This window comes from Bos taurus, chromosome 8 (genome assembly GCF_002263795.3).
Source record: "Bos taurus isolate L1 Dominette 01449 registration number 42190680 breed Hereford chromosome 8, ARS-UCD2.0, whole genome shotgun sequence".
In the NCBI taxonomy this organism is placed as follows: Eukaryota; Metazoa; Chordata; class Mammalia; order Artiodactyla; family Bovidae; genus Bos; species Bos taurus.
Genome location: NC_037335.1, coordinates 99960371 through 99982860, shown reverse-complemented (window position 1 = coordinate 99982860; position 22490 = coordinate 99960371). Strand labels below are relative to the sequence as shown.

Sequence of the window (22490 nt, the reverse complement as noted above, 5' to 3'; positions counted from 1 at the left end):
GGTATACTGCTTTATAAGCACAAATGATTTTTTCTTTCTTTTGCAGTGCCTTGTCCAGTGGGAGAATTCTCTCGTTCTGGGTTAATGCCCTGTTATCCATGTCCCCAAGACTACTACCAACCCAATCCAGGGAAGTCCTTCTGTTTATCGTGTCCCTTTTATGGAACTACAACCATCACGGGTGCCAGATCCATCACAGATTGTTCCAGTAAGATGATACTACTTCATTCTTCACGTTATCCTGTATGGGAGAGTTTTATTTCTGCAGTAACTTTAATTGTGACTGTTATATGTTCAGTGCCTTTGGGTGTCTGGATGTAAGCTGTCCTTTTGAAGGGGTTTTTGATGACAATGATTCAGATTCTTCACTCTGGGAATGGCGAACTTCATAACCTCCAAATTTCTAAGAGTCTAGAATTTAATGACATATCCCATCTGTCTCTTATGTTCTGTCTTTTTATATGACTAAAGAAAAATATATGTGGCTTTACTGACTCTGAGAAGCAAAATCATGACCGTGGCATTTGAATAGAGTCTATTCGTAGAGAACAGACTGTGGTTGCCCAGGGGGAGGGGGTGGAGGGAGGAATGGAGTGGGAAGTTGGGAGTAGAAGAGAGAAGCTCGTATATATAGAATGGATAAACAGCAAGGTCCTATTGTATAGCACATGGGACTGTATATTCAGAATCCTATGATAAACCATAATGGAAAAGAATAAAAAACACATCTATAAAAAATACGTTAAGTTACATATATATTCACTTTTATATATACATATATATATATATATATATATATATATATATAAAACTGAACCACTTTGCTTCCCAGCAAAAATTAGTGCAACATTGTAAGACAACTATACTTCAATTAAAAAAGAAAAAGGAAAAAATAGAATGCACTTAATTGGCAATATCTACTACACCAAATACGTTTCTCAGATATTTTCCCTTTAACTTTGTTAGGCTTTAGTTCAACTTTCTCAGCAGCAGAGGAAAGTGCAGTGCTTCTTGCTTCTCCTGGACATGTCAAAAAGAAGTATGAAGTCAGCAGTCAGGCAAGTCTACTTTGTATTTGTAAAATTTTCTCTAATGGAGTGCTTGAAAAACAATTTCTCATTATACAGGTCACACAGAGGAAAACTACCAGACTTGAAATTTCAACTAATCAAGGGTCATGAATATTATCAATGAGTAATTGCATTTGCTTATGACTTATAATAGGAACTTTCCAAGAATGCACCATTAGAAGTCCTAAGTACCAGAAATTGGAATGTTTCCCTGCGATGTCTGGTGTAGAGAATTGTGGATGTGGAGAGTCTTTTAATTTGCTAATAATTAACATGTACCATGAGCATAACCCATCATTTGAGTAAGCATGTTGGGATTAGCCAAAGGCCGTTTCTGATTAGCAAGACAAGTTACTCAACTTCCATGAAAGATATTTAAATTTTTTGCCAGTGGGAATGGGGGGGGAATCATTTATTGGAGAAAAGTTGTGACTGTTTTAAAAATTAAGAAACATAACTCATAAACAATTGTTCTCCATTTGTTTTAAAAACTAGTTAAGACCAATTATTTAGAGTGATTCAGCCATTAATCTGAATGCACCTTGCCCAATGTCATAATAAATTCCTAGGTTTTAAGTATTTTTTAGGAGGATAATGAAGTTATATTTCTTATTTTAACTTCCTGCTTCCAAACATTCTCACTTGTAAGGGCTTCATAAATGAAGCTTTGAAACTGAGCCTAATGGACATAGAACCTCTAAAGACATGACTATTACCTCGGGAGACATATTAGAATCCACTGGCTAACTTTTTAAAATAATGATGTGCAGATATAACTTCCAGAGATTCCTGATTTAGCTGGTCTGGGTTGGGACCCGTCCTTAGTAAACTTTTTAAATGCCTTAAATGAAGTCTAACATGCAACCAGCATTGAGTGACACTGCCTGGGTTTAGCAGAGCATCACTCAAGAATAATATGTAGTATTTGTGCCCATATATGGCAGGTATCGGAGAAGGCAATGGAAACCCACTCCAGTACTCTTGCCTGTAAAATCCCAAGGACGGAGGGGCCTGGTGGGCTGCAGTCCATGGGGTTGCTAGGAGTCGGACACAACTGAGCGACTTCACTTTCACTTTCACTTTCATGCATTGGAGAAGGAAATGGCAACCCACTCCAGTGTTCTTGCCTGGAGAATCCCAGGGACGGGGGAGCCTGGTGACTGAAGTGACTTAGCAGCAGCAGCAGCAGCAGCATGGCAGGTACCAATGTTATGCAGGCAGCCATCCTGCTGGACTCACTTGGAAATAGGAACCAGCTAATGCTGTAAATCTTTTAACTCCCTACTCAGAATTGCTTTGAAATGAACTTGTCTCTGATAAATTTTCTTTTCACAGGTTTTCCATGAATGTTTCTTAAACCCTTGCTACAATGGTGGAACCTGCCAGCAGCTGGGCCGTGGTTATGTGTGTGTCTGTCTGCCTGGATATACAGGTAACACAGAGGAATGCAAATTTTCATGTATCTTTCATACTGCATCATTGTAACTTCAAGTATCAAACTTTGAAACTTTAAAAATGAATGCCACAAGATACATTAGACTAGGGACTTCCCTGGCAATCTAGTGATTAAGATTTCACCTTCAAAAATGCAGGGGGTACAGGTTTGATCCCTGGTTGGGAAGCTAAAGATCTCACGTAACTTGTAGCCAAAAAACCAAAACACAGTACAGAAGTACTATTATAACAAATATAATAAAGACTTTAAAAATGGTCTGTGGCGGATTCATTTTGATATTTGGCAAAACTAATACAATTATGTAAAGTTTAAAAATAAAATAAAATTTAAAAAATGGTCTGCATAAAAAAAAAACCTTAAAAAGATAATGAATGATGCACAAAAATTTGGTTGAACAAGACAAACCAATATGTGAAAAAAGTATACAGGTCTTACAAATGACAATTTTCTTTGCATATTTTGGAGGAAGAATAAATCAGCTTCTCTGTGAAAAAATCACATCATAACTTATGATTTAAATTTGAATACGGTTCCAGAGGTCATGTCCAAGGTTGCATTCTAACACAAATCAAATGCATGACACTCAACCTAGAACAGATTGTCTAGCATAAACATTTTTAAACAAACTCATTTCTCTCATTTGTTTCACACGAATGGAAGTTCTTATGGCCATGATGTGTTGTTTATTTCTATTTTTATGCAAGCTGTGCTTAGGAAAACAGTATGGCTTTGAACTTGATTATGTAGGAATTATGTAAGAATTGTGTTTTCTTGCAGCTTGGTTCAAATTCCAGTTCAGTACAGAAAGATAGTTTTTTTGAGGAGAAATGAACTATACGTTAAATGTTGCAGTTCATTTAAAATAATTTCCTGTTTTCTTCTAGAAATGCAGTTTTTCCTTTTGAGTTTTGTGTCACCAACATGAAGTATTTTAATGAGAAAAGTGGTATTTAGATAAAAGAATTCACCACAAAAGAGAAGTTGGAAGACAAAATACAGAATATTGTCCTTCCACTTATTTCAACATGTGCACACATGTATGTGTGTGTATGTTTCAATTTTTATAAGAATTTTTGTCCCAACACTTCATAAGAAATAATAATCTTGTCCTATAATTTTATAAATGAGAGGTGGTTGAGAAAAGCATAGTATAGGACAGTGATTCTCAAATTTTGATGTTCATTAGAATCATCTGGAGGATTTCCTAAAACACAGACTGTGGCATTTCTGTCACATTCCCAGGGGATTACTGATGCTATTGGTCACCATTCTGTGAGACCTCCTTGTGTAGAAGAACATGGATTTCAGCAGAATTAGTCCATAGAAGGACTGTGTGTACCCTATGAGAAGATAAACCCTATTCTAGGACACCTGGCATATGAGTTGAGATCTGGCAGGATTTAGCACCACCCCCATTTCTCAGCCAAGTGGCCTTGGTAACAAGTACATGTGACTTTCTACTTTTGACTTTGGAATCACACTAATTCCTGGCTCCATTTTATGCTTCCAGATTTCCCTCTTTCCCCTCTACTTCTGACTTTGGATCTTTTGCTGTCTTTTATGTATCCTTGTAAGGATAGCTTAAATCTATTTAGAAAGAGGTAATACCTTTATGAAATGCTTAATTAGATGGTAATTCCTAACATACTTCCTTTTTCTTCATCACTGCCACTCCCTATAAATTCAGGTTATTGTGATAATTACCTTTAAAGGACAGTTCTGTTTCTGTTCATCCTCTCTTTGATTGACCTTCAGTGTTTGCATTTTAGGCTTAAAATGTGAGATAGACATTGATGAATGCAGCTCACTGCCCTGCCACAACAATGGAATTTGTAAAGACCGAGTTGGAGAATTCATTTGTGAATGCCCATCTGGTTATACAGGTAAGGAAAGAGTGTCTCATTCTTACAATATAAACCTTTGAAACCTTAAAATAATGAGTTACCATTTCACACCTGTTAGAATGGCTATCATCAAAAGGTAAGAGATAACAGTGCTAGTGAGTCCATGAAGAAAAGAGGACTATTGTGCACTCTTGGTGGGAATGTAAATTGCTTCAGCCACTGTGGAAAACAGCATGGAGGTTCCTCAAAAAATTGGAAATAGAATTACCATACAGTCCAACAGTCCCTCTTCTGGGTATCCATTCAAAGAAATGAAATCACTATCTCAAAGAGATATCTGTACTTCCATGTTCATTGCAGCATTATTCACAATAGCCAATGGCCAAGATATGGAAACAAGCTAAGTATATATCAAGAGATGAATGGATAAAGAAAATGTGAGGTAGGTAGGTAGGTAGATATCCTTCAATGCTATGTCGCTTCAGTTGTGTCTGACTCTTTGTGACCCTGTAGACTGTAGCCCACCCGGCTTCTCTGTCCATGGGATTCTGCAGACAAGAATATTGGACTGGCTTGCCATGCCCTTCTCCAGGGGATCTTCCTAGAGGGAAGGGATCCAACCCACATCTCATTGTGTCTTCTGCATTGGCAGACAGGTTGTTTACCACTAGCACCACCTGGGAAGCCCTATATATAACATGTATTGGGATATTATTCAGCAAATATTTGGCAAAGAGCATATTTTTTTCGATAAACATTAGCCTTGATTTCCAATTTCTCTGCTCTTACACCTGAACAACTTGCTTGAAACTATTAGTCTTAAATTCCTTTCAGTTTTCTCAAGCGCAAATATTCTGTGATTCTTTACAGGTCAGCTGTGTGAAGACAATGTAAATGAGTGCATCTCCAGTCCTTGTTTAAATAAAGGAACTTGCGTTGATGGCCTGGCTGGTTATCACTGCACATGTGTGAAAGGATACATGGGTAAAATGTTTCCGTTCTTCCTAGTTGTCTTAAAGAGTTCCATAAAGCCTCACAAATCATGATATTTACTGTTATACAAGCGACATAAGTTAATGTTAATTATCTGATTTTATAACTGCACCATGATTTTATAAGTGAAAGTCCTTATTTTTGAGGAAATTCACACTGAACTACTTAGAGGTAAAAGAGCATCAGGTCTAAAATTGACTAAAGCAATTCATAAAAAGTAATATGTTCTTGTGCATGTGTGTGTATATATGTATATGTAGGGACAGAAAGAGAAGACTTGAGTTTATATGCTAAGATAAACACTCAAGAAGTAACTGGAGATGATAAAATGTTATTATAAGTGAATGCTAAATAATAGAATGTGTGTGTATGTGTGTGTATATATATATATTATTATATATATTATATATACACAAACACACATATATAACTGGTAAAGAATAAGTCCAAAACCGAAAATGATCAGTGACAGAAAGAGGCAAGATCAAAGATACAGATGAACATTTTGGACTATATGTGCTAGTTTCATTTTTGTTTAAACATTTTCTCAATTAGGCGTCCATTGCTAATGTTAGTTCCAGAAAAAGGTAAGGTTAAAAGAGCAGATTATCAAAAATACAGTCCTAAAATGATTTAGAAAAGCCAGAGCTTATTTAAGAATAGGTCCCAAACCTGTTTGGTCTCCCAGTGGCTCCACAGCCTCCATTTCATCCTTTCGAAGCAGCATCCTCCAAGGAGTCCTCACCTTGATTCCAGTTTTCCAAAGGGGTTAACCTTTGGGCTGTCTCTCATCCTCATCCATCCCCAGGCCTACACTGTGAAACAGAAGTCAATGAATGCCAGTCAAGCCCATGTTTAAATAACGCAGTCTGTGAAGATCAGCTTGGGGGGTTCTTGTGCAAATGCCCACCTGGATTTTTGGGCACCCGGTGTGACATAAACATGGATGAGTGTCTCAGCCAACCATGCAAAAATGGAGCTACCTGCAAGGACGGTGCCAATGGCTTCAGGTAAGAGACTAAGCCTGGCTCTTTTCGCTGTTTTTATTATCTTAACTGTTCAGTCATTCTGCCGTCTTTACAGAGTATTACTTTGAATCCCAGGCCAGCCGTTCCCAAATCCTAGCCCAAGGATAAGCTATGGTAGAATCTGACTACCACCTGATGTTCTGATTTCCTACCTCTTGGGTAAAGTCTGTAATTTTGTAATAGACAATCGGTAGGTTTTAAGTTCTCCTGTGTTTCTGAAGCACAGCCAGACTTTGAAACCACTGTTCTATACTTGGGAAGTCATAAAAGATAAAAGGAAGGACATATATTCAAAAGCAAATGCAGAATCACTATTCAAAACCCAGTTTTTAATGTTTTATATTTTAGCTGGAGTTTTCCCACCAACTAAAATCAGAAGGAATAGTGCAATTCTGCTGTCACAGGGCCATTCTATGACCATGGTTTTCAAACTTTTTTTAGTTTAGTGTCCCTTATTTCCAGGGAAATCAGAGTGTAAACAAGAAATTAAAGCTAAGCTTCTGTGGTTGAAAATAGTGGTGTTTTGAAGGAGAAAGACTGGCTTCCTAAGACAGGTCTTACTGGGGTACCAGTAGAAAGTGGTTTGAAAACCAACACTTTTTTTTTAATCACTACCAAGTCTGCTCTGTTCCATTCACTTCCCCTTGCAGGATCTGTGGCTTCTGCAGTACAGAAAGACAGACTGGCTTTGCTTGCAGAATTTTAGGGAACTTCACTGTCCTCAGTAAGCAACTGGTTCTGCAAGTTTTCAAAAGTTAAAAGCTTAAAAAAAAAAATTCTACCTCAGTTGCAACATTTCCCAGCCCCCTTCCATTACCATCCCCCAAGACAGCTAGGACACTATCTGGAAGAAATAGGGAGCCAGTTTTGCCAGTGAGACTTTCACTCTCAATGTGAAAATGAGATCTTAGTGTAGCATCAACTTTTCATAGTTTTTTTTTTTTTTTTAATCTTCAGGCATGTAGCACCTAACCATAGGCAATGAGACATTTCCAGATGAACAGCACGAGTTCCAAACTCTCCCCACGGTCCAAAACAATTGATAAATACCAAATTTGTCTAAATCCTAACTAGAGGAAAGGTGAAGAGGGCAAACTCTCCACTTCAAAAGGAATGCTAGTTGCCACCGAAGTGAATCTGTTTCACAAAGATACTGAACTACTATAATGATATCAAACATGGACAGATATACATCAGAAATTAAAACAACATTGTAAATCATCCAACCAGTCCATTCTAAAGGAGATCAGTCCTGGGTGTTCTTTGGAAGGAATGATGCTAAAGCTGTAATTCCAGTACTTTGGCCACCTCATGAGAAGTGTTGACTCATTGGAAAAGACTGATGCTGGGAGGGATTGGGGGCAGAAGGAGAAGGGGATGACAGAGGATGAGAGGCATCACTGACTCGATGGATGTGAGTTTGAGTGAACTCCGGGAGTTGGTGATGGACAGGGAGGCCTGGTGTGCTGCAATTCATGGGGTCGAAAAGAGTCGGACATGACTGAACAACTGAATTGAAATTAACTATACTTCAATAAAATTTAAAAAACAAGTGTTTTTAAAGTATTTCCAAAAAAAAGCACGGACAGATAAAGATGAGTGAAATTCAGCCAAAGTAAGTTTACCATCAAATACACAGAACTCCATAAAGATGCCCACCAATTCCAACTGAGATTTTCTTTTAAACCTCCAAATACCATTTATTTATATTATTACCAATATCAAAGAGGTCCCCATATAAACATGCTAGTAGTAATATTAACTACATTTATTGGGCAGATGCTTTTTAATTAAAGATATTTCAGATATACTGAAAATTACAAAGAATAATAAAAGTTTATACACTCACCACAGTAGTGATCAATCCTTAGCCTTTTGCTATATTTGGTTCATATCTTTCATTTAAAAAAGAATAAATTCTGAAGATAGATTTGGAGTCCCTCCAATAAGCATGGAGGGACACACACACACATTCCTCTTCTTCCCTAACAGTAACCACTGTCTTGAAGTCGGTTTATAGCTTTCTCATTCAGACTTTGCTTTACTACATATATGACTTCATAAACAATAAATAGTATAGTTTTACATGTTACATAAGTAGTATCATACTATATATATAATCCTTTTGTATTTTGTTTTTCCTTTTGACACTGTATTATCAAGGTTGGTAATTTGCCTCTAGTTTGCTCATCTCAGGACTTCCCTGGTGGCTCAGACAGTAAAGTGGCTGCCTACAGTGCAGGAGACCCGAGTTCGATCCCTGGGTCAGGAAGATCCCCTGGAGAAGGAAATGGCAACCCACTCTAGTATTCTTGCCTGGAAAATCCCATGGATGGAGGATCCTGTTAGGCTACAGTCCATGGGGTTGCAAAGAGTCGGACACAACTGAGTGACTTCACTTCACTTCACTTTTGCTCATTTCAACTGCCAATTAGTATTCTATTGGTAATTATACCACAGTTTATTTTCCCAGTCACTTCTTCATGAACATGCAGAATGATGCTGTTGTGAACATGCATTACATTTGTCCTTGAACACCTGGCAGTCATCTCCTAGAATTCATACCAGAAGTGGACATACAGGGCTCTGGAAATGCAGACCCTCCACTTTCTTTGACATTGCCACATGGTTCATGATACTCTTGTCAGTATTTGACATCATCGGATGTATTTTCCATTTGGAGGAGTTTAAATGGCTTCTTGCATTCCCCAGAAACTGTATGGCGTCCTGATTGAGATCAAAGTCCTTCACCACCTCTTAGTATCAAGAGGACTTAGGCAAATTAACCTCTCAGAACCACGATTTACTCATCGTAACTGGGAATAATAATATTCTTCATCATTATAAGGATTGAATTAATGTATGTGGGGATTCCCAGGTGGTGTTAGTAGTAAAGACCCCACCTGCCAATGCAGGAAGACCATAAGAGACACGAGTTCAGTCCCTAGGTCAGGAAGATCCCTTGGAGGAGGGCATGGAAACTCACTCCAGTATTCTTGCCTGGAGAATCCCATGGGCAGAAGAGTCTGGCAGGCTACAGTCCATGGGGTCGCAGAGAGTCAAACAAGCTAAAGCAACTTGGCATGGCATATGTAAGTGTTTAGAAGAGCATGTGAACTTTTTATATTTTTCCTAGCACTTTGTGGTGAGAGAAATCGCCAGTGTGTGAATAACCAGAACTAATTTATACTCTATTTTTACCACTACAACATTTCAAGTACATGTTGTCTTCAGTTCAGTTCAGTCACTCAGTCATGTCCGACTCTTTGCGACCCCATGAATCACAGCGTGCCAGGCCTCCCTGTCCATCACCAATTTCTGGAGTATACTCAAACTCATGTCCATCAAGTCGGTGATGCCATCCAGCCATCTCATCCTCTGTCGTCCCCTTTCCCTCCTGCCCCCAATCCCTCCCAGCATCAGAGTCTTTTCTAATGATTCAACTCTTCGCATGAGGCAGCCAAAGTATTGGAGTTTCAGCTTCAACATCAGTCCTTCCAATGAACACCCAGGACTGATCTCCTTTAGAATGGACCGGTTGGATCTCCTTGCAGTCCAAGGACTCTCAAGAGTCTTCTCCAACACCACAGTTCAAAACCATCAATTCTTCGGCACTCAGCCTTCTTCACAGTCCAACTCTCACATCCATACATGACCACAGGAAAAACCATAGCCTTGACTAGATGGACCTTTGTTGGCAAAGTAATGTCTCTGCTTTTGAATATGCTATCTAAGTTGGTCATAACTTTTCTTCCAAGGAGTAAGCATCTTTTAATTTCATGGCTGCAGTCACCATCTGCAGTGATTTTGGAGCCCAGAAAAATAAAGTCTGACATGGTTTCCACTGTTTCCCCATCTATTTCCCATGAAGTGATGGGACCAGATGCCATGATCTTCGTTTTCTGAATGTTGAGCTTTAAGCCAGCTTTTTCACTCTCCTCTTTCACTTTCATCAAGAGGCTTTTTAGTTGTCTTAAATAGGTTTATTTGAATGAACTTTAAAAAGTAATAGTTAAAGCACCGTTTTAATGTGGAAAATGAGTTTCAGCATTTCAGGATTTTTTAAAAATTCAGTTAAACTGAAAAAAAGGAAAAACAAAAACAATTCACCCATTTTTCCCACCCTATGCCTCTGGCAACCACCAGTCTGTTTTGTAGGCTGTGGGTGGGTATGTATACATGTATACATATTTAGATTCCACATGCAAGAGAGCTCACGTTAGCACTAAACTTCCCCGAGTCTTTGGAGACGGTGCTGTCACTAACAGGAGTCTGCTTCTGCCGCCTCGCTGCAGCTCTTCTGATTGTCACAACATTGTGTGTTCTTTCAGGTGCCAGTGTGCAGCAGGCTTCACGGGGACACACTGTGAGCTGAACATCGACGAATGTCAGTCTAACCCCTGTAAAAATCAGGCCACCTGTGTGGATGAATTAAACGCATACAGCTGTAAATGTCAGCCAGGATTTTCAGGCAGCAGGTGTGAAACAGGTATATGTGAGCTTCGTGTTGTTAAGAACGATACCAAGTATAGTGATAGTGAAAGTGAAGTCGCTCAGTCGTGTCCGACTCTTTTCGACTCCATGGACTGTGTAGCCTACCAGGCTCCTCTGTCCATGGGATTTTCCCAGCAATAGTACTGGAGTGGATTGCCATTTCCTTCTCCAGCGGATCTTCCCGACCCAGTGATGGAACCCAGGGCTCCCGCGTTGTAGACAGACGCTTTACCGTCTGAGCCACCAGGGAAGTCCAAGTATAGTGATAATAATGTCAATTTTTACCTGCACTAAGCACAATCTATATACCAAAGACTGTGTGAAGCATTTTGTATTTATTTAACCTTCACAGCTGTCCAATGAAGTGGGTCATGTTATCTCCAGTAGCACAGAGGAGGAGGTTGAGCTTAGAGATGTGAGGGTGAAATGGAGAAAATTGAATTTAGCAGAACTCTTCACATTCTGCGTGTTTAGAAAGGACACTTGGATAAGTCACTTGATGTAGAAGGTCAGAGTCCATGGATATGTTTGAGAATTAATGCTAAACAGCTTTCTCAGAACATAGGAGTCTTCTAGCTATAGGACTTTCGTTCTGTTGACTGGGATATGCAGGATTGGGGCTTCTGAAATGGGGAAGAACCAGGGCCCTGAGCAGGAATGACCTATTGCCCTAGCAGTGGACCCCCCCCCGCCCCGCCCACCTTCTCTCCTGCAATGTCAGTGACTCCACTCTCTTGAGTTATTCCCATCAGCCCACAGGTGCTTAGTCTCTCATCTTGAATGACTCCCCAGCCCCACCTCTCCTTCCAGCTATTCTGTTTCAAAGCTTCCTTTCACTGCTGAGTGCTTTTGCTGTCTTGGATATTCACTGTTGGTTTTATTTAAACCAATTTGTTGAACAAAAAGGAAACAGATTTACAGAGAACATACTAGTGGGTACTAGTGGAAGGGGGAAGACGGGAGGGCAAGATGGGTATGGGGATAGAAGAGGTACAAATTACTATGAATAAAATAAATAGGCTGCAGGGATAAGCATAGGAAAGACTGAGTATTTTATAATAGCTATAAATGGAACATAACCTTTAAAATTGTGAGTCACTGTGTTGTACACCTGAAACTGATTTAATATTGTAAATCAGTTATATCTCAATAATAATAAAATACATACAAAATACTAAAGTAATATGTTATTTATTTCATAAGCAACATGTGTTTAATTTTGAAATTGCTTCTCAGATGATCATATTTACTGAAATGAACTTCTTTGACGATAGTATTGCATACTTGCTACTACCTTAGACAATTGAAAAATGCTTCACAAGTGCCATGATATTTTCTTTTTATTAAAGTATAGTTGATTTACAATGTTTTGTTAGTTTCTGGTATACACAGAGTGGTTCAGTCATATATGTTTATATACACATGTATATATATTCTTTTTCATATTCTTTTCCCTGTACTATATTACAAGATACTGAATACAGCTCCCTGTGCTAAACTTGTTCATTTTATGTACAGCAGTCTGTATCTTCTAATCCCAAACTCCTCATTTATCCCTTTACCCTCTTTGGTAACTATGGTAACTATAAGCTGATTTTCTGTGTCTGTGAGTCTGTTTCTGTTTTGTAAATAAGTTCATCTGTATCACTTTTTTTTAGGTTCTACAGGTAAGTGATATCATGATGTTTGTCTTTTTCCATACGACGTACTTCATTTATTGTGATAATCTCTAGGTCCATCCATGTTGCTGTACATGGCATTACTTCATTCATTACCAGGCTTCCCCGGTAGCTCAGAGGGTAAAGCGTCTGCCTGCAATGAGGGAGACCCGGGTTTGATCCCTGGGTCAGGAAGATCCCCTGGAGAAGGCAATGGCACCCCACTCCAGTACTCTTGCCTGGAGAATCCCATGGATGGAGGAGCCTGGTGGGCTGAAGTCCATGGGGTCGCTGGGAGTCGGACACGACTGAGCGACTTCACTTTCACTTTTCACTTTCATGCATTGGAGAAGGAAATGGCAACCCACTCCAGTGTTCTTGCCTGGAGAATCCCAGGGACGGGGGAGCCTGGTGGGCTGCCATCTATGGGGTCGCAGAGTCGGACACGACTGAAGCGACTTAGCATAGCATAGCATAGTATTCCATTCGTGTGTATGTGTGTGTGTGCCACTGTGAACATTGAAGTACATGTATCTTTTAGAATTAGAGTTTTCTTCAGACATATGCCCAGGAGTGCGATTGCTGGGCTGTACAGTAGTTCTGTTTTCTGGTTTTTGAGGAAACCTCCATACCATTTTCCATAGTAGCTGCACCAGTTTGCCTTCCCAACAGTAGAGGAGATTCCCTTTTCTCCACACCCTCTCCAGCATTTATTATTTATAGACATTTTAGTGATGACTCTCCTGACCATGTGAGGTGATACCTCATGGTAGTTTTGATTTACATTTCTTTAATAATTAGTGGTATTGAGCATCTTTTCATGTGTCTCTTGGCCATCTGTATGTCTTCTCATTCTTTTCTTATTTGTTGCAGAACAGTCAGCAGGCTTTAACCTGGATTTTGAAGTTTCTGGCATTTATGGTTACATCATGCTGGATGGTGTCCTTCCGACCCTCCATGCTGTGACCTGCACGTTCTGGATGAAATCGTCTGACGACATTAATTACGGGACACCGATCTCCTATGCCCTGGAGAATGGCAGTGACAATACCTTCCTCCTAACCGATTATAATGGGTAAGCAGAGACATCAGGAAGGCCATGTTAGGACTTATCCTGGCACCAGGTTAGAACTGACATGGGAGGGGATGGAGCAGTAGGAGGGTCAAGTGTTCCAACAGGACAACAGGGTGACGGTAGTCAATCAGAGCATCTGGACAGGTCCTATACGAAGGCAGCATTTCAGTGGTAGTGCCTTATACATGGATTGTGTTTTGCTATTTGCTAAGTATTACCATCTGAGCCACCAGGGAAGCCCAGATATCTTCTTATGTATTATTTCATTTGAGCTTCACAAGGACTTGAGGAACTGATGCCCCTTAACAGGTAAAATGAATGAGAAGCTAAATGCTTTCCCTCCCAAATCTCACACCACGGGAGTGGCAGAACTGTCAAACTGACTGTTCAGACCAGTGCTCCTTTATTTACCTGTCAGTGGCCAAAGGTCAAAGGACTTCTGTGGCACTCCTGGTCCTTGGAAGACCCTTGTATTGAATAAGAATCCATTTGAAATCTCCAGGGTGCAAGATGACATTTTTTTTATGTCTTTTTGGATCAATTAGTTCCAGTTCGGGGCCCCATCCCTCTGGGCTGATAGGAAAGTCAGCTTCAGCTGTTTCTCTGATTTCTTTCACTAGTAACTGCTTATCCTGTCTTAGATACTCATGGATCATCTAAAACCCACAAAGTTTTGCTAAAGAGCCACAGAGAGGCTCAACATGTCTCAACCTGCAGGACTTCGACCACTGGTTGTCTGTCCACCCTGCCGATCACTGAGCTGTCTGCTACCTCTGCCTCTGTGATCCTTTCAGAACCTCGGCTGTTCGCCACGTGTGGAGTCCTTGGCAAGGCTGAGAGTTTATGCCTTTTGATTAAGAAAGATTCTGTGGCACACCACATGGCCTTTTCCTCCCAGGTCCACCCAAACATGTGGCCTTTTGCTCTGAACAGGTTCCAGGCCTCAGGGACAACACATTGAGCTCTCCTTCCTTGCCTCAGTCCATGAGATTCTCACTGTTCTGGTGAAAATCTTTCCATCCTCAAACCCTGTCCTTCTTAGTGGACTTGAACAGTCAGAAACAAAATGTAAGAAATTTCAAAATCCTCCCCCGAGACAGATTGTATAGAAAGAGAAAATCTGTTGCCTGCTTAATTTTGGGGAGGAAGAACAGTGGGGAAACAATTTGTGTTTTAGAAATATCTTTTCATAAACATCTTTGAATAGAGGTTTAGAAGATGCTGATACAGTTACTGAATGACTTCTTCTTTATCAGTTTCCCCTAATCTTTTCTTTTTCTCCATTTGCTTTTGAAGATACTCCACTTTCCGCTGCTTCTTAACTTGGACATTTCTCTAAGTGACATGGTTGTTGGAACCCTTTTGTAGCTGGTCACCTCTGTTTATTTCCAATTATTCTTTCCCTTGCATCAATGTACTTCATCTGCCAAGTGACTGTTCTGGCAACAGAGAGATAGGACTGACTTCCTAGGACATCTCTGAAGTCTGTTCCAAGTTGTAGGAGCATACATCCTAGAGAAAAGAAACCAGACTGACATTTGCGAAACTCTCATTCCTTCCATTCTTGACTCATTCTCTCTAGAATAGACAGTTGGTGAATTATCTCAAATTGGGCCAGTTTGTTTCAGCTTGTCCTAAGACATTTTCCCTACCCCTCAGTGTTCAAGAAACACAAACCAGTTTTCAGTAAGCTACAAGACAATAAAAGGTAATTAATAATCAACTCTGCTTCTATGAAACATGGCTCAGATGGAGAAAAAGAGGTAATGGTTGTACCCAAAGTGCTTTACCCACAAAAAAGGAAGAAAGATAGTAACATGCCCCACGTAAGGGATTACAACGTATGACTGATGATTGTATCCCTTGAATCTTTGTGCAGCTGGGTTCTTTATGTAAATGGCAAGGAAAAAATAACAGACTGTCCCTCTGTGAATGACGGTAATTGGCATCACATTGCCATCACTTGGACGAGTACTGGTGGAGCCTGGAAAGTCTACATCGATGGGAACTTATCTGACGGTGGCATGGGCCTCTCTATTGGATCACCCATCCCTGGTACGTCTTAGCAAACAGCATATACTTCCATTCAATGCTAGAGGCGGTGGTGCTCTGATGAATAGCAAGTTTGCTAAGTTCTCTTTCCCATTTACCACCTCCTGATTATCCAGACTGAATTATTAGAAGCTTTTCCTAGGTGAGCTGTGTGACTGTATGAGAAATGCCTTTGGGATCTAAAATAAGACTACCAAGATGCATGCTGAACTGACTGCGTGATTACTAAATTGTCTTCCAAGAAGGAGATTAATTGCTGGTGTTTTGTTTGTTGGTTTTGTCTTTTTTTTTTTTTTTTTTTAGGTTTGGTTTGTGATCAGTATACACACTAAACAAGTAGGTTCAGAATACAAGCTGGAGCACTGCTAATACTTCTCTATCTTTTATGCCCTTTTTCTCATAGAACTCAAACTCTCTTCTAAAAATACTTTTAAACAAATATTTAGAGAGTTGAGTTTTGAAGGAATGCAAAAGTATTAAGTGTTCCAGGGTTCTCGGCATTGTACCTGGCAGTAAGCCTACTCTATCTAGGTTCTTCTGTGACTTCTGTGACGTATGTCATGTGAGGAAGAACAGCTGGAGGCTCCCTGTAGTAAATAAGGAAACCTTAAAAGTGTTTCTGCAGGAAGTGGTATTATCCTGTGAAGTGAAGTGCTGGCTTCTTTTTGTGTTTAAAGTGTTGTTGTTTTTAACTCTCCCTTCTCTGGGTGGTGAGATTGCAGGTGGCTTTTATATTTCTTCTTGGTCCTTTTCTGATATTTTTATAATGAGCATTTATTTCATTTATGGTAAAAAAAAAAAGTTTCTATTTTAAAAGAATTGAAACTATAATAGTAGCTACCCACAGGGATGGTTCTCTGACCACAGCAATAAGAATGAATTATAGTCCATAACTATTGCAGAACTGCATTTGACAGACCCTAGTGAATGACTGACTGTGGTTTGGGTGACCAGATTTATTGAAGACTGTGTTAGGTGAGATAGAAATTCTTGGGAAAGGACCATTATTAGAGCAAGAATTAGGGGTAGAGGAAGATTCTGTATTTGGTTTTAGACATATTGAGTATGAATTTTAATCCCACAAATGTATGCAGCTAAAAACATAATTTGATACCATTTTATATCAAAATGACAGAACTGTCTTTTAGTGATAGGTTATGTTTGTCAAGAATTAAGCATGGTAAATGCTCTTATAGAGTCCTGGGGGGTGTGAACATTGATCCAGACTTTCTGGGAAGATATTTAGAAATATTTCATCAACAGCCTTAGAGAAACTCTTTGCATGGAACCAACAATTCTCTACCAGGAATTAATCAAAAAGAAAGAATCGGTGATCTGAACAAATATCTGTGTATCTATGAATTAGTTCAGCATTACCTCGGTACCGAGCCTGGAAACACCTCCAGTACCCAGTAAGAAATGGTTGTTAACTTAGTCAATTAAGAAAATTATGGATTGTTGCACATTCACATGATGAAGTAGAAGACTCTTGAGAGTCCCTTGGACTGCAAGGAGATCCAACCAGTCCATTCTGAAGGAGATCAACCCTGGGATTTCTTTGGAAGGAATGATGCTACAGCTGAAACTCCAGTACTTTGGCCACCTCATGCGAAGAGTTGACTCATTGGAAAAGACTCTGATGCTGGGAGGGATTGGGGGCAAGAGGAGAAGGGGACGACAGAGGATGAGATGGCTGGATGGCATCACCAACTCGATGGACGTGAGTTTGAGTGAACTCCAGGAGTTGGTGATGGACAGGGAGGCCTGGGGTGCTGCATTTCATGGGGTTGCAAAGAGTCAGACATGACTGAGCAACTGAACTGAACTGAATGGAACTGAAAACTCATGAAATGAAATTATGTTCAAGAAAAGCAAGCTTCCAACATCATGTGTAATAGGATCCTATGCTGTGTGTTTTAAAATCTCTCTCACACACACATACTAAAAAAATAATTTTAAAAACATATAATCTAGAAAGAAATACACAGAACTGTTAAGTGATTTTTCCTGAATAGGAAGAATTCCTTATACTTAATTTTTAAAAACGTTCTTCCATGTGTATATATTCATTTTTAATTATTAATTTTATAAGAGAAAAATATAGGTTGGGAAATCATGAATGAGGGCTCTACAGACATGGATTTGCAGGAGATCACATGGGAGAGTAAGTGAAGGAAGAAGAGATGAAGCCAGGGTAGAATCCTGGGTGCATCGGAATCTAAGAGGCAGGTGGAGAAGGGAGACAGAGGGTGAGTAGAAAGGCTCAAGGAGAACCAGGGGAGGATGCTGTCATGGAAACCAGCTGCAATCAGGAGGGCTCCTGGCAGGAAACAAGTGACACACACCAGAAGGATAACTGAAGAATTTAATGAAAGGATTGTTTTCAAAGATGTGGGCTTCCCAGCTAGTGGTAAAGAACCCGCCTGCCAATGCAGGTAGACGCAAGAGGTGCGGTTTCGATCCCTAGGTTGGGAAGATCCCTTGGAGTAGGAAATGGCAACCCACTCCAGTATTCTTGCCTGGAAAATCCTATGGACGGAGGAACCTGGCAGGCTGTGGTCCATAGGGAGACAAAGAGTCAGAACACAATTGAAATGACTTAGAATGCTGTCCTGGGCAAGGTTAAGAGAACCAAAATGAGGTAGTAAAATACCCATGCCTAGTAGCGATGGAAAGGCACAAGAGATGTACATGAAGTGACAGAGAGTGGGAGTTGTCACCAGAATGTAGGTGAACCTGTAGTGATGGGGAGAAATCACCCAGTGGGAGCAATGATGCAAGGCAGAGGAAAGCGGCCCCTTCCAGCCCCTTCCATCTGTTGCCTGGGAGAAGGTATCCAGGAAGTTAAACTTGTTTCTCATCCCACTTTCTTATCTTGGGCTGGTCTCCATTGGCCAGACAAACAGAGGCCAGAGGACTGAAGAAACCAGGTGGTGTAGTCCATGGGCATGAACCTTGCGGCCACAAAGCAGAGTGGAGAAAGGGGAAGGGTAGCTCTCGAGGGGTACAGACCTTTTTGAGTGCCAGGAAGGGCAGTTTAATAGAATGAAATGCTTCCAAGAAACAAGTGATACAGAGAAGTCACCAGAGGTGAATATTGAAGAGTTTCCATTGGATTGGGTCGTTAAGCAGCCACTGGAATGAATGTTCCTTGGAATTGGTAATAGAACTTTAAGCATTATAGGCTAAAGAATAATACGATGAAGAGCAGCTACTGGTAATCTGTCACGGAGGGTAATTTCCTAGAGCTAAAGAGGCAAAGTAGGACTTAACTACTTTGTTGACATAAAATATTATATACATATATATGTAGTTTTATAGTTAAATATGTATAAATCTAATCTTGTGTTCCAAATCCTCTTTGACTGATTTTTCAGTTGCTATATAAAATGTCGAACTCATCGTACTGTTAAATCATGCAGTGAATGTAGATAATTTAGCTTCTCTATAATTTCCCGTTTGTATAGGCTGTGCCTTCATTAAGTTAGCATTTTAGAAACAACAGCCAGGCCACTCTTCTTCCTTTTTTCTTTCCTTTTCTAGGTGGTGGTGCATTGGTTATTGGGCAAGAACAAGACAAAAAAGGAGAGGGATTCAACCCGGCTGAGTCTTTTGTGGGCTCCATAAGCCAGCTCAACCTCTGGGACTATGTCCTGTCTCCACAGCAGGTCAATTCCATTTTCAGTGTATGACAGTAATGACATGCAAAGGTACAAACCAGTACGAACGTGCACAGCCTACTGCTACCACATCTATGCCACCGCTGAGTTTTCAGAACTTACCAGCAGTATCATTTGATGCTATGATAGTAGACTAAGCTAGGCAGATGTTATTTATAGTGTCTTGGTGATGTTTTATAATTTTATTGGACATGACTGTTTCATAAAATCTTGTGATTTCAGAACTAGAAAGAATCATAGAGAAGAATATTTCCAATCCCTCTGACTCAAGAAGCAGAAATTTAGGGCTGGCACAAGATCACACATACAGAGTAACAGATGGGCTAGTGGTTAAAGCCAGCCTACAGTCCAATGGCCTGGGTTCAAGTTCCAGTTTCACCATGAACTCACTCTGATGATTTTGAACATGTTATCCCATCTCTCTGTGCTTCAGTTTTCAAATCTATTAAAGATAAACACATAGAACTGCATAGTGGAGCTTTGGCAGAATGGAACAAAATCCTGCATATAAGATTGAGGTATTGTTTGGCACATATAGTAAGGGCTTGACAGGCTTCCCTGGTAGCTCAGTGGTAAAGAACCCACCTGCCAATGCAGGAGCCGTGGGTTCGATCCCTGAGTCAGAAAGATCCCCAAGAGAAGGAAATGGCAACCCACTCCAGTGTTCTTGCTGGGAAACCCCATGGACAGAGGAGCCTGGCAGGCTGCAGTTCATGGGGTTGCAAAGAGTTGGATACGACTTAGTGACTAAACAGCAGCAAAAGTGCTTGATAGATGTTTACTCTGACTGTTATTGTGGCAGAACTTGCCTGAACCTCAGCTTTCTCACCTCCAGATCAGAGGTAGGAGGCCAGAGAGGAAGTGCCCCTCAACACCTTAACAAACTGCAAAGTTTTAGACAAGAAATTCTATATGTAGAATTTCAGAATTTCCAGCGACTATGAAATATTTGGTAAAAGGAATGGTGGGGGTGGAGGGGAGAGAGAGAAAAGGAAGAGAACTTTCCTTTGCCCCTGAAATCACTCCCTATATCCAAAACTCTGCTTCCTGCCCCCACCCCTCACAAGCCTGTGAATGTTTTCAGCAGGACCAGATTAAGATATAATAGCTCTGTCTTCCAGAAACAAGTGAGGTTTGTCTAAAAGATGGATTTGTAAACTTTCAGGTGAAATCGCTGGCCACCTCATGCCCAGAGGAACTCAGTAAAGGAAACGTGCTAGCCTGGCCTGATTTCCTGTCAGGAATTGTGGGGAGAGTGAAGATCAATCCGAAGAGCATATTCTGTTCAGGTTATAGCTTCCTTCTTCTTTAGACTCTGCTGTCTCTTGATTACTCTAGGATTTTCTAGCAAAAGGAGACATGTGATTCTCTACTGGTCAAATAGCATGTGCTTGTCAGTCTACTGTTTACCTAATAATTCATGTTTAGCCTACCTTATCTAAAGGGTCTGTTATTTTTTATATACATACTTAAATACCTTCTGTATAACACAGTACCAAATAATTGTGCAGGAAACTTGAACAAAGGTAAAATAAGGGAAATAGGATGAGCAGAGGGATATGGTTAATTTTTTTTAAATGCCCATCGAAGTCCTGTCCTCCAGTTTGAGATGGGGTACTCTCTTGGCTCTGTAATTACTAGCTATCATCCATGTGCAGGTAGCACAGAGGGGAAAGAAATAGATGTAATAATATACATACCGAGTGGTCAAACTCTGAATGGTCCCAGCTGCCTCCTAAAATTCAATATATAATATTTAAAGAAGTTTCTGAAGGTATCCTAGAATTCATGGCTTTTGTTAACTCATAAGAACATTTTATTAATTCTGAAATACTATTTGTAATTCAAAAATACCATTTTCCTTAAAAATATTCAGCAGACTTCTGCTGAAAGAAGAAAAATTGTTTGTTGACTCCAATAGTTTTTTTCTAGAAATTTTGCATGCCAGAGATCTGGTTACATGTTATCTTGTTTTAGTATCAATAGAGTGGCTCTCAAATACTGGTACAATATATGATTTGAAACCCTTAACCTGGTGATGTTGCTTGTGTGTTTCTGACATGCTCTGAACCAGTGTTCTTTGCCCTCAGATTGCCCGTCTTTAGAAGGATCAGTACCTCATCTGCGAACTGCATCAAGAGACGTAAAGCCAGGCTCCAAAATCAGTCTGTTCTGTGATCCAGGCTTCCAGATGGTCGGGAACTCTGTGCAGTATTGCCTGAATCAAGGACAGTGGACACAACCATTGCCTCGCTGTGAACGTGAGCAGCCTTTGTTATAGGCATTTCAGTAGCTCTTGAAAATTACTGAAACCCTAAGAACACTTTTTGAGGAATGCTAGATAAAAGTGAAGTACTTCTTAACAGCCAATATAGCAGATACTCATTACTTTCTTTGTGTAATGAAGTGTGCTGGGCACCATGAGGGAGGTGGGAAATGAGGATACAGAGAGCACACCACCCGTGAAGGCACCCACGTGGCCCAAGGAAATGAATGGAGGGAAAGACAGGTGTGAAGCCTGGAGCCCAGAGGGAGACGGGCCGTTGCTGGGTGGGAAAACAGGGCTATATCTCTTTAAGTTGGATGCACCCATTCATTCATTTATTCAACAATTTTGAAAGTACCTAGTATGTGCTAGACACTGAACTAAGTTCTGGAGATACAGCAGTTGGGGAAAGTCTCTCTTTCTGTGGAGTTTACATTGTAGTAGGAAAGGCAAGAAGTAACAAGTAACATTATTATTTACAGTAAGTAAGAACAGCAAATGCAGAAGTAAAGGCTTTGAAGAAAACTAAAGTGGGGTGGTGCTTTGGTGGTTTGGCCGCTCAGTTGTGTCTAACTCTCGGGACCCATGGACTGTAGCCCTCCAGGCTCCTCTGTCCATGGGGTTTCCCAGGCAAGAATACGGGAGTGGGTTGCCATTTCCTTCTCCAGGGGATTTTCCCAACCCAGGGATCAAACCTGTGTCTTCTGCATTGGAGGCAGGTTTTTTAGCGACTGAGCCAGCAGGGGAAAGGCAGGATAGGAAGATATAAAGTGAGAGGGTTGGGTGGAAGCAGGACTGCTATTGTAGACAGGGTGATTGGGGAAGTTCCTCCATAACATCTCTTTCCCCCTGGGGCATATTTATCTGTTTCATG

General features: G+C 40.3%; 1 protein-coding gene across 1 annotated transcript in view; it reads left to right on the top strand.

Moving 5' to 3' along the window:
• Positions 1–22490, top strand: part of SVEP1 (sushi, von Willebrand factor type A, EGF and pentraxin domain containing 1) — a 208629-nt gene that overhangs the window by 123788 nt on the left and 62351 nt on the right. Inside the window, exons 19-30 of the mRNA XM_010808239.4 lie at positions 47–208; positions 967–1058; positions 2406–2502; positions 4296–4409; positions 5241–5354; positions 6172–6373; positions 10723–10880; positions 13417–13618; positions 15498–15673; positions 19214–19338; positions 20516–20639; positions 21441–21611. Coding sequence (XP_010806541.2) covers positions 47–208; positions 967–1058; positions 2406–2502; positions 4296–4409; positions 5241–5354; positions 6172–6373; positions 10723–10880; positions 13417–13618; positions 15498–15673; positions 19214–19338; positions 20516–20639; positions 21441–21611 — 1737 coding nt within the window. The remainder of the gene's footprint in view (positions 1–46; positions 209–966; positions 1059–2405; positions 2503–4295; positions 4410–5240; positions 5355–6171; positions 6374–10722; positions 10881–13416; positions 13619–15497; positions 15674–19213; positions 19339–20515; positions 20640–21440; positions 21612–22490) is intronic.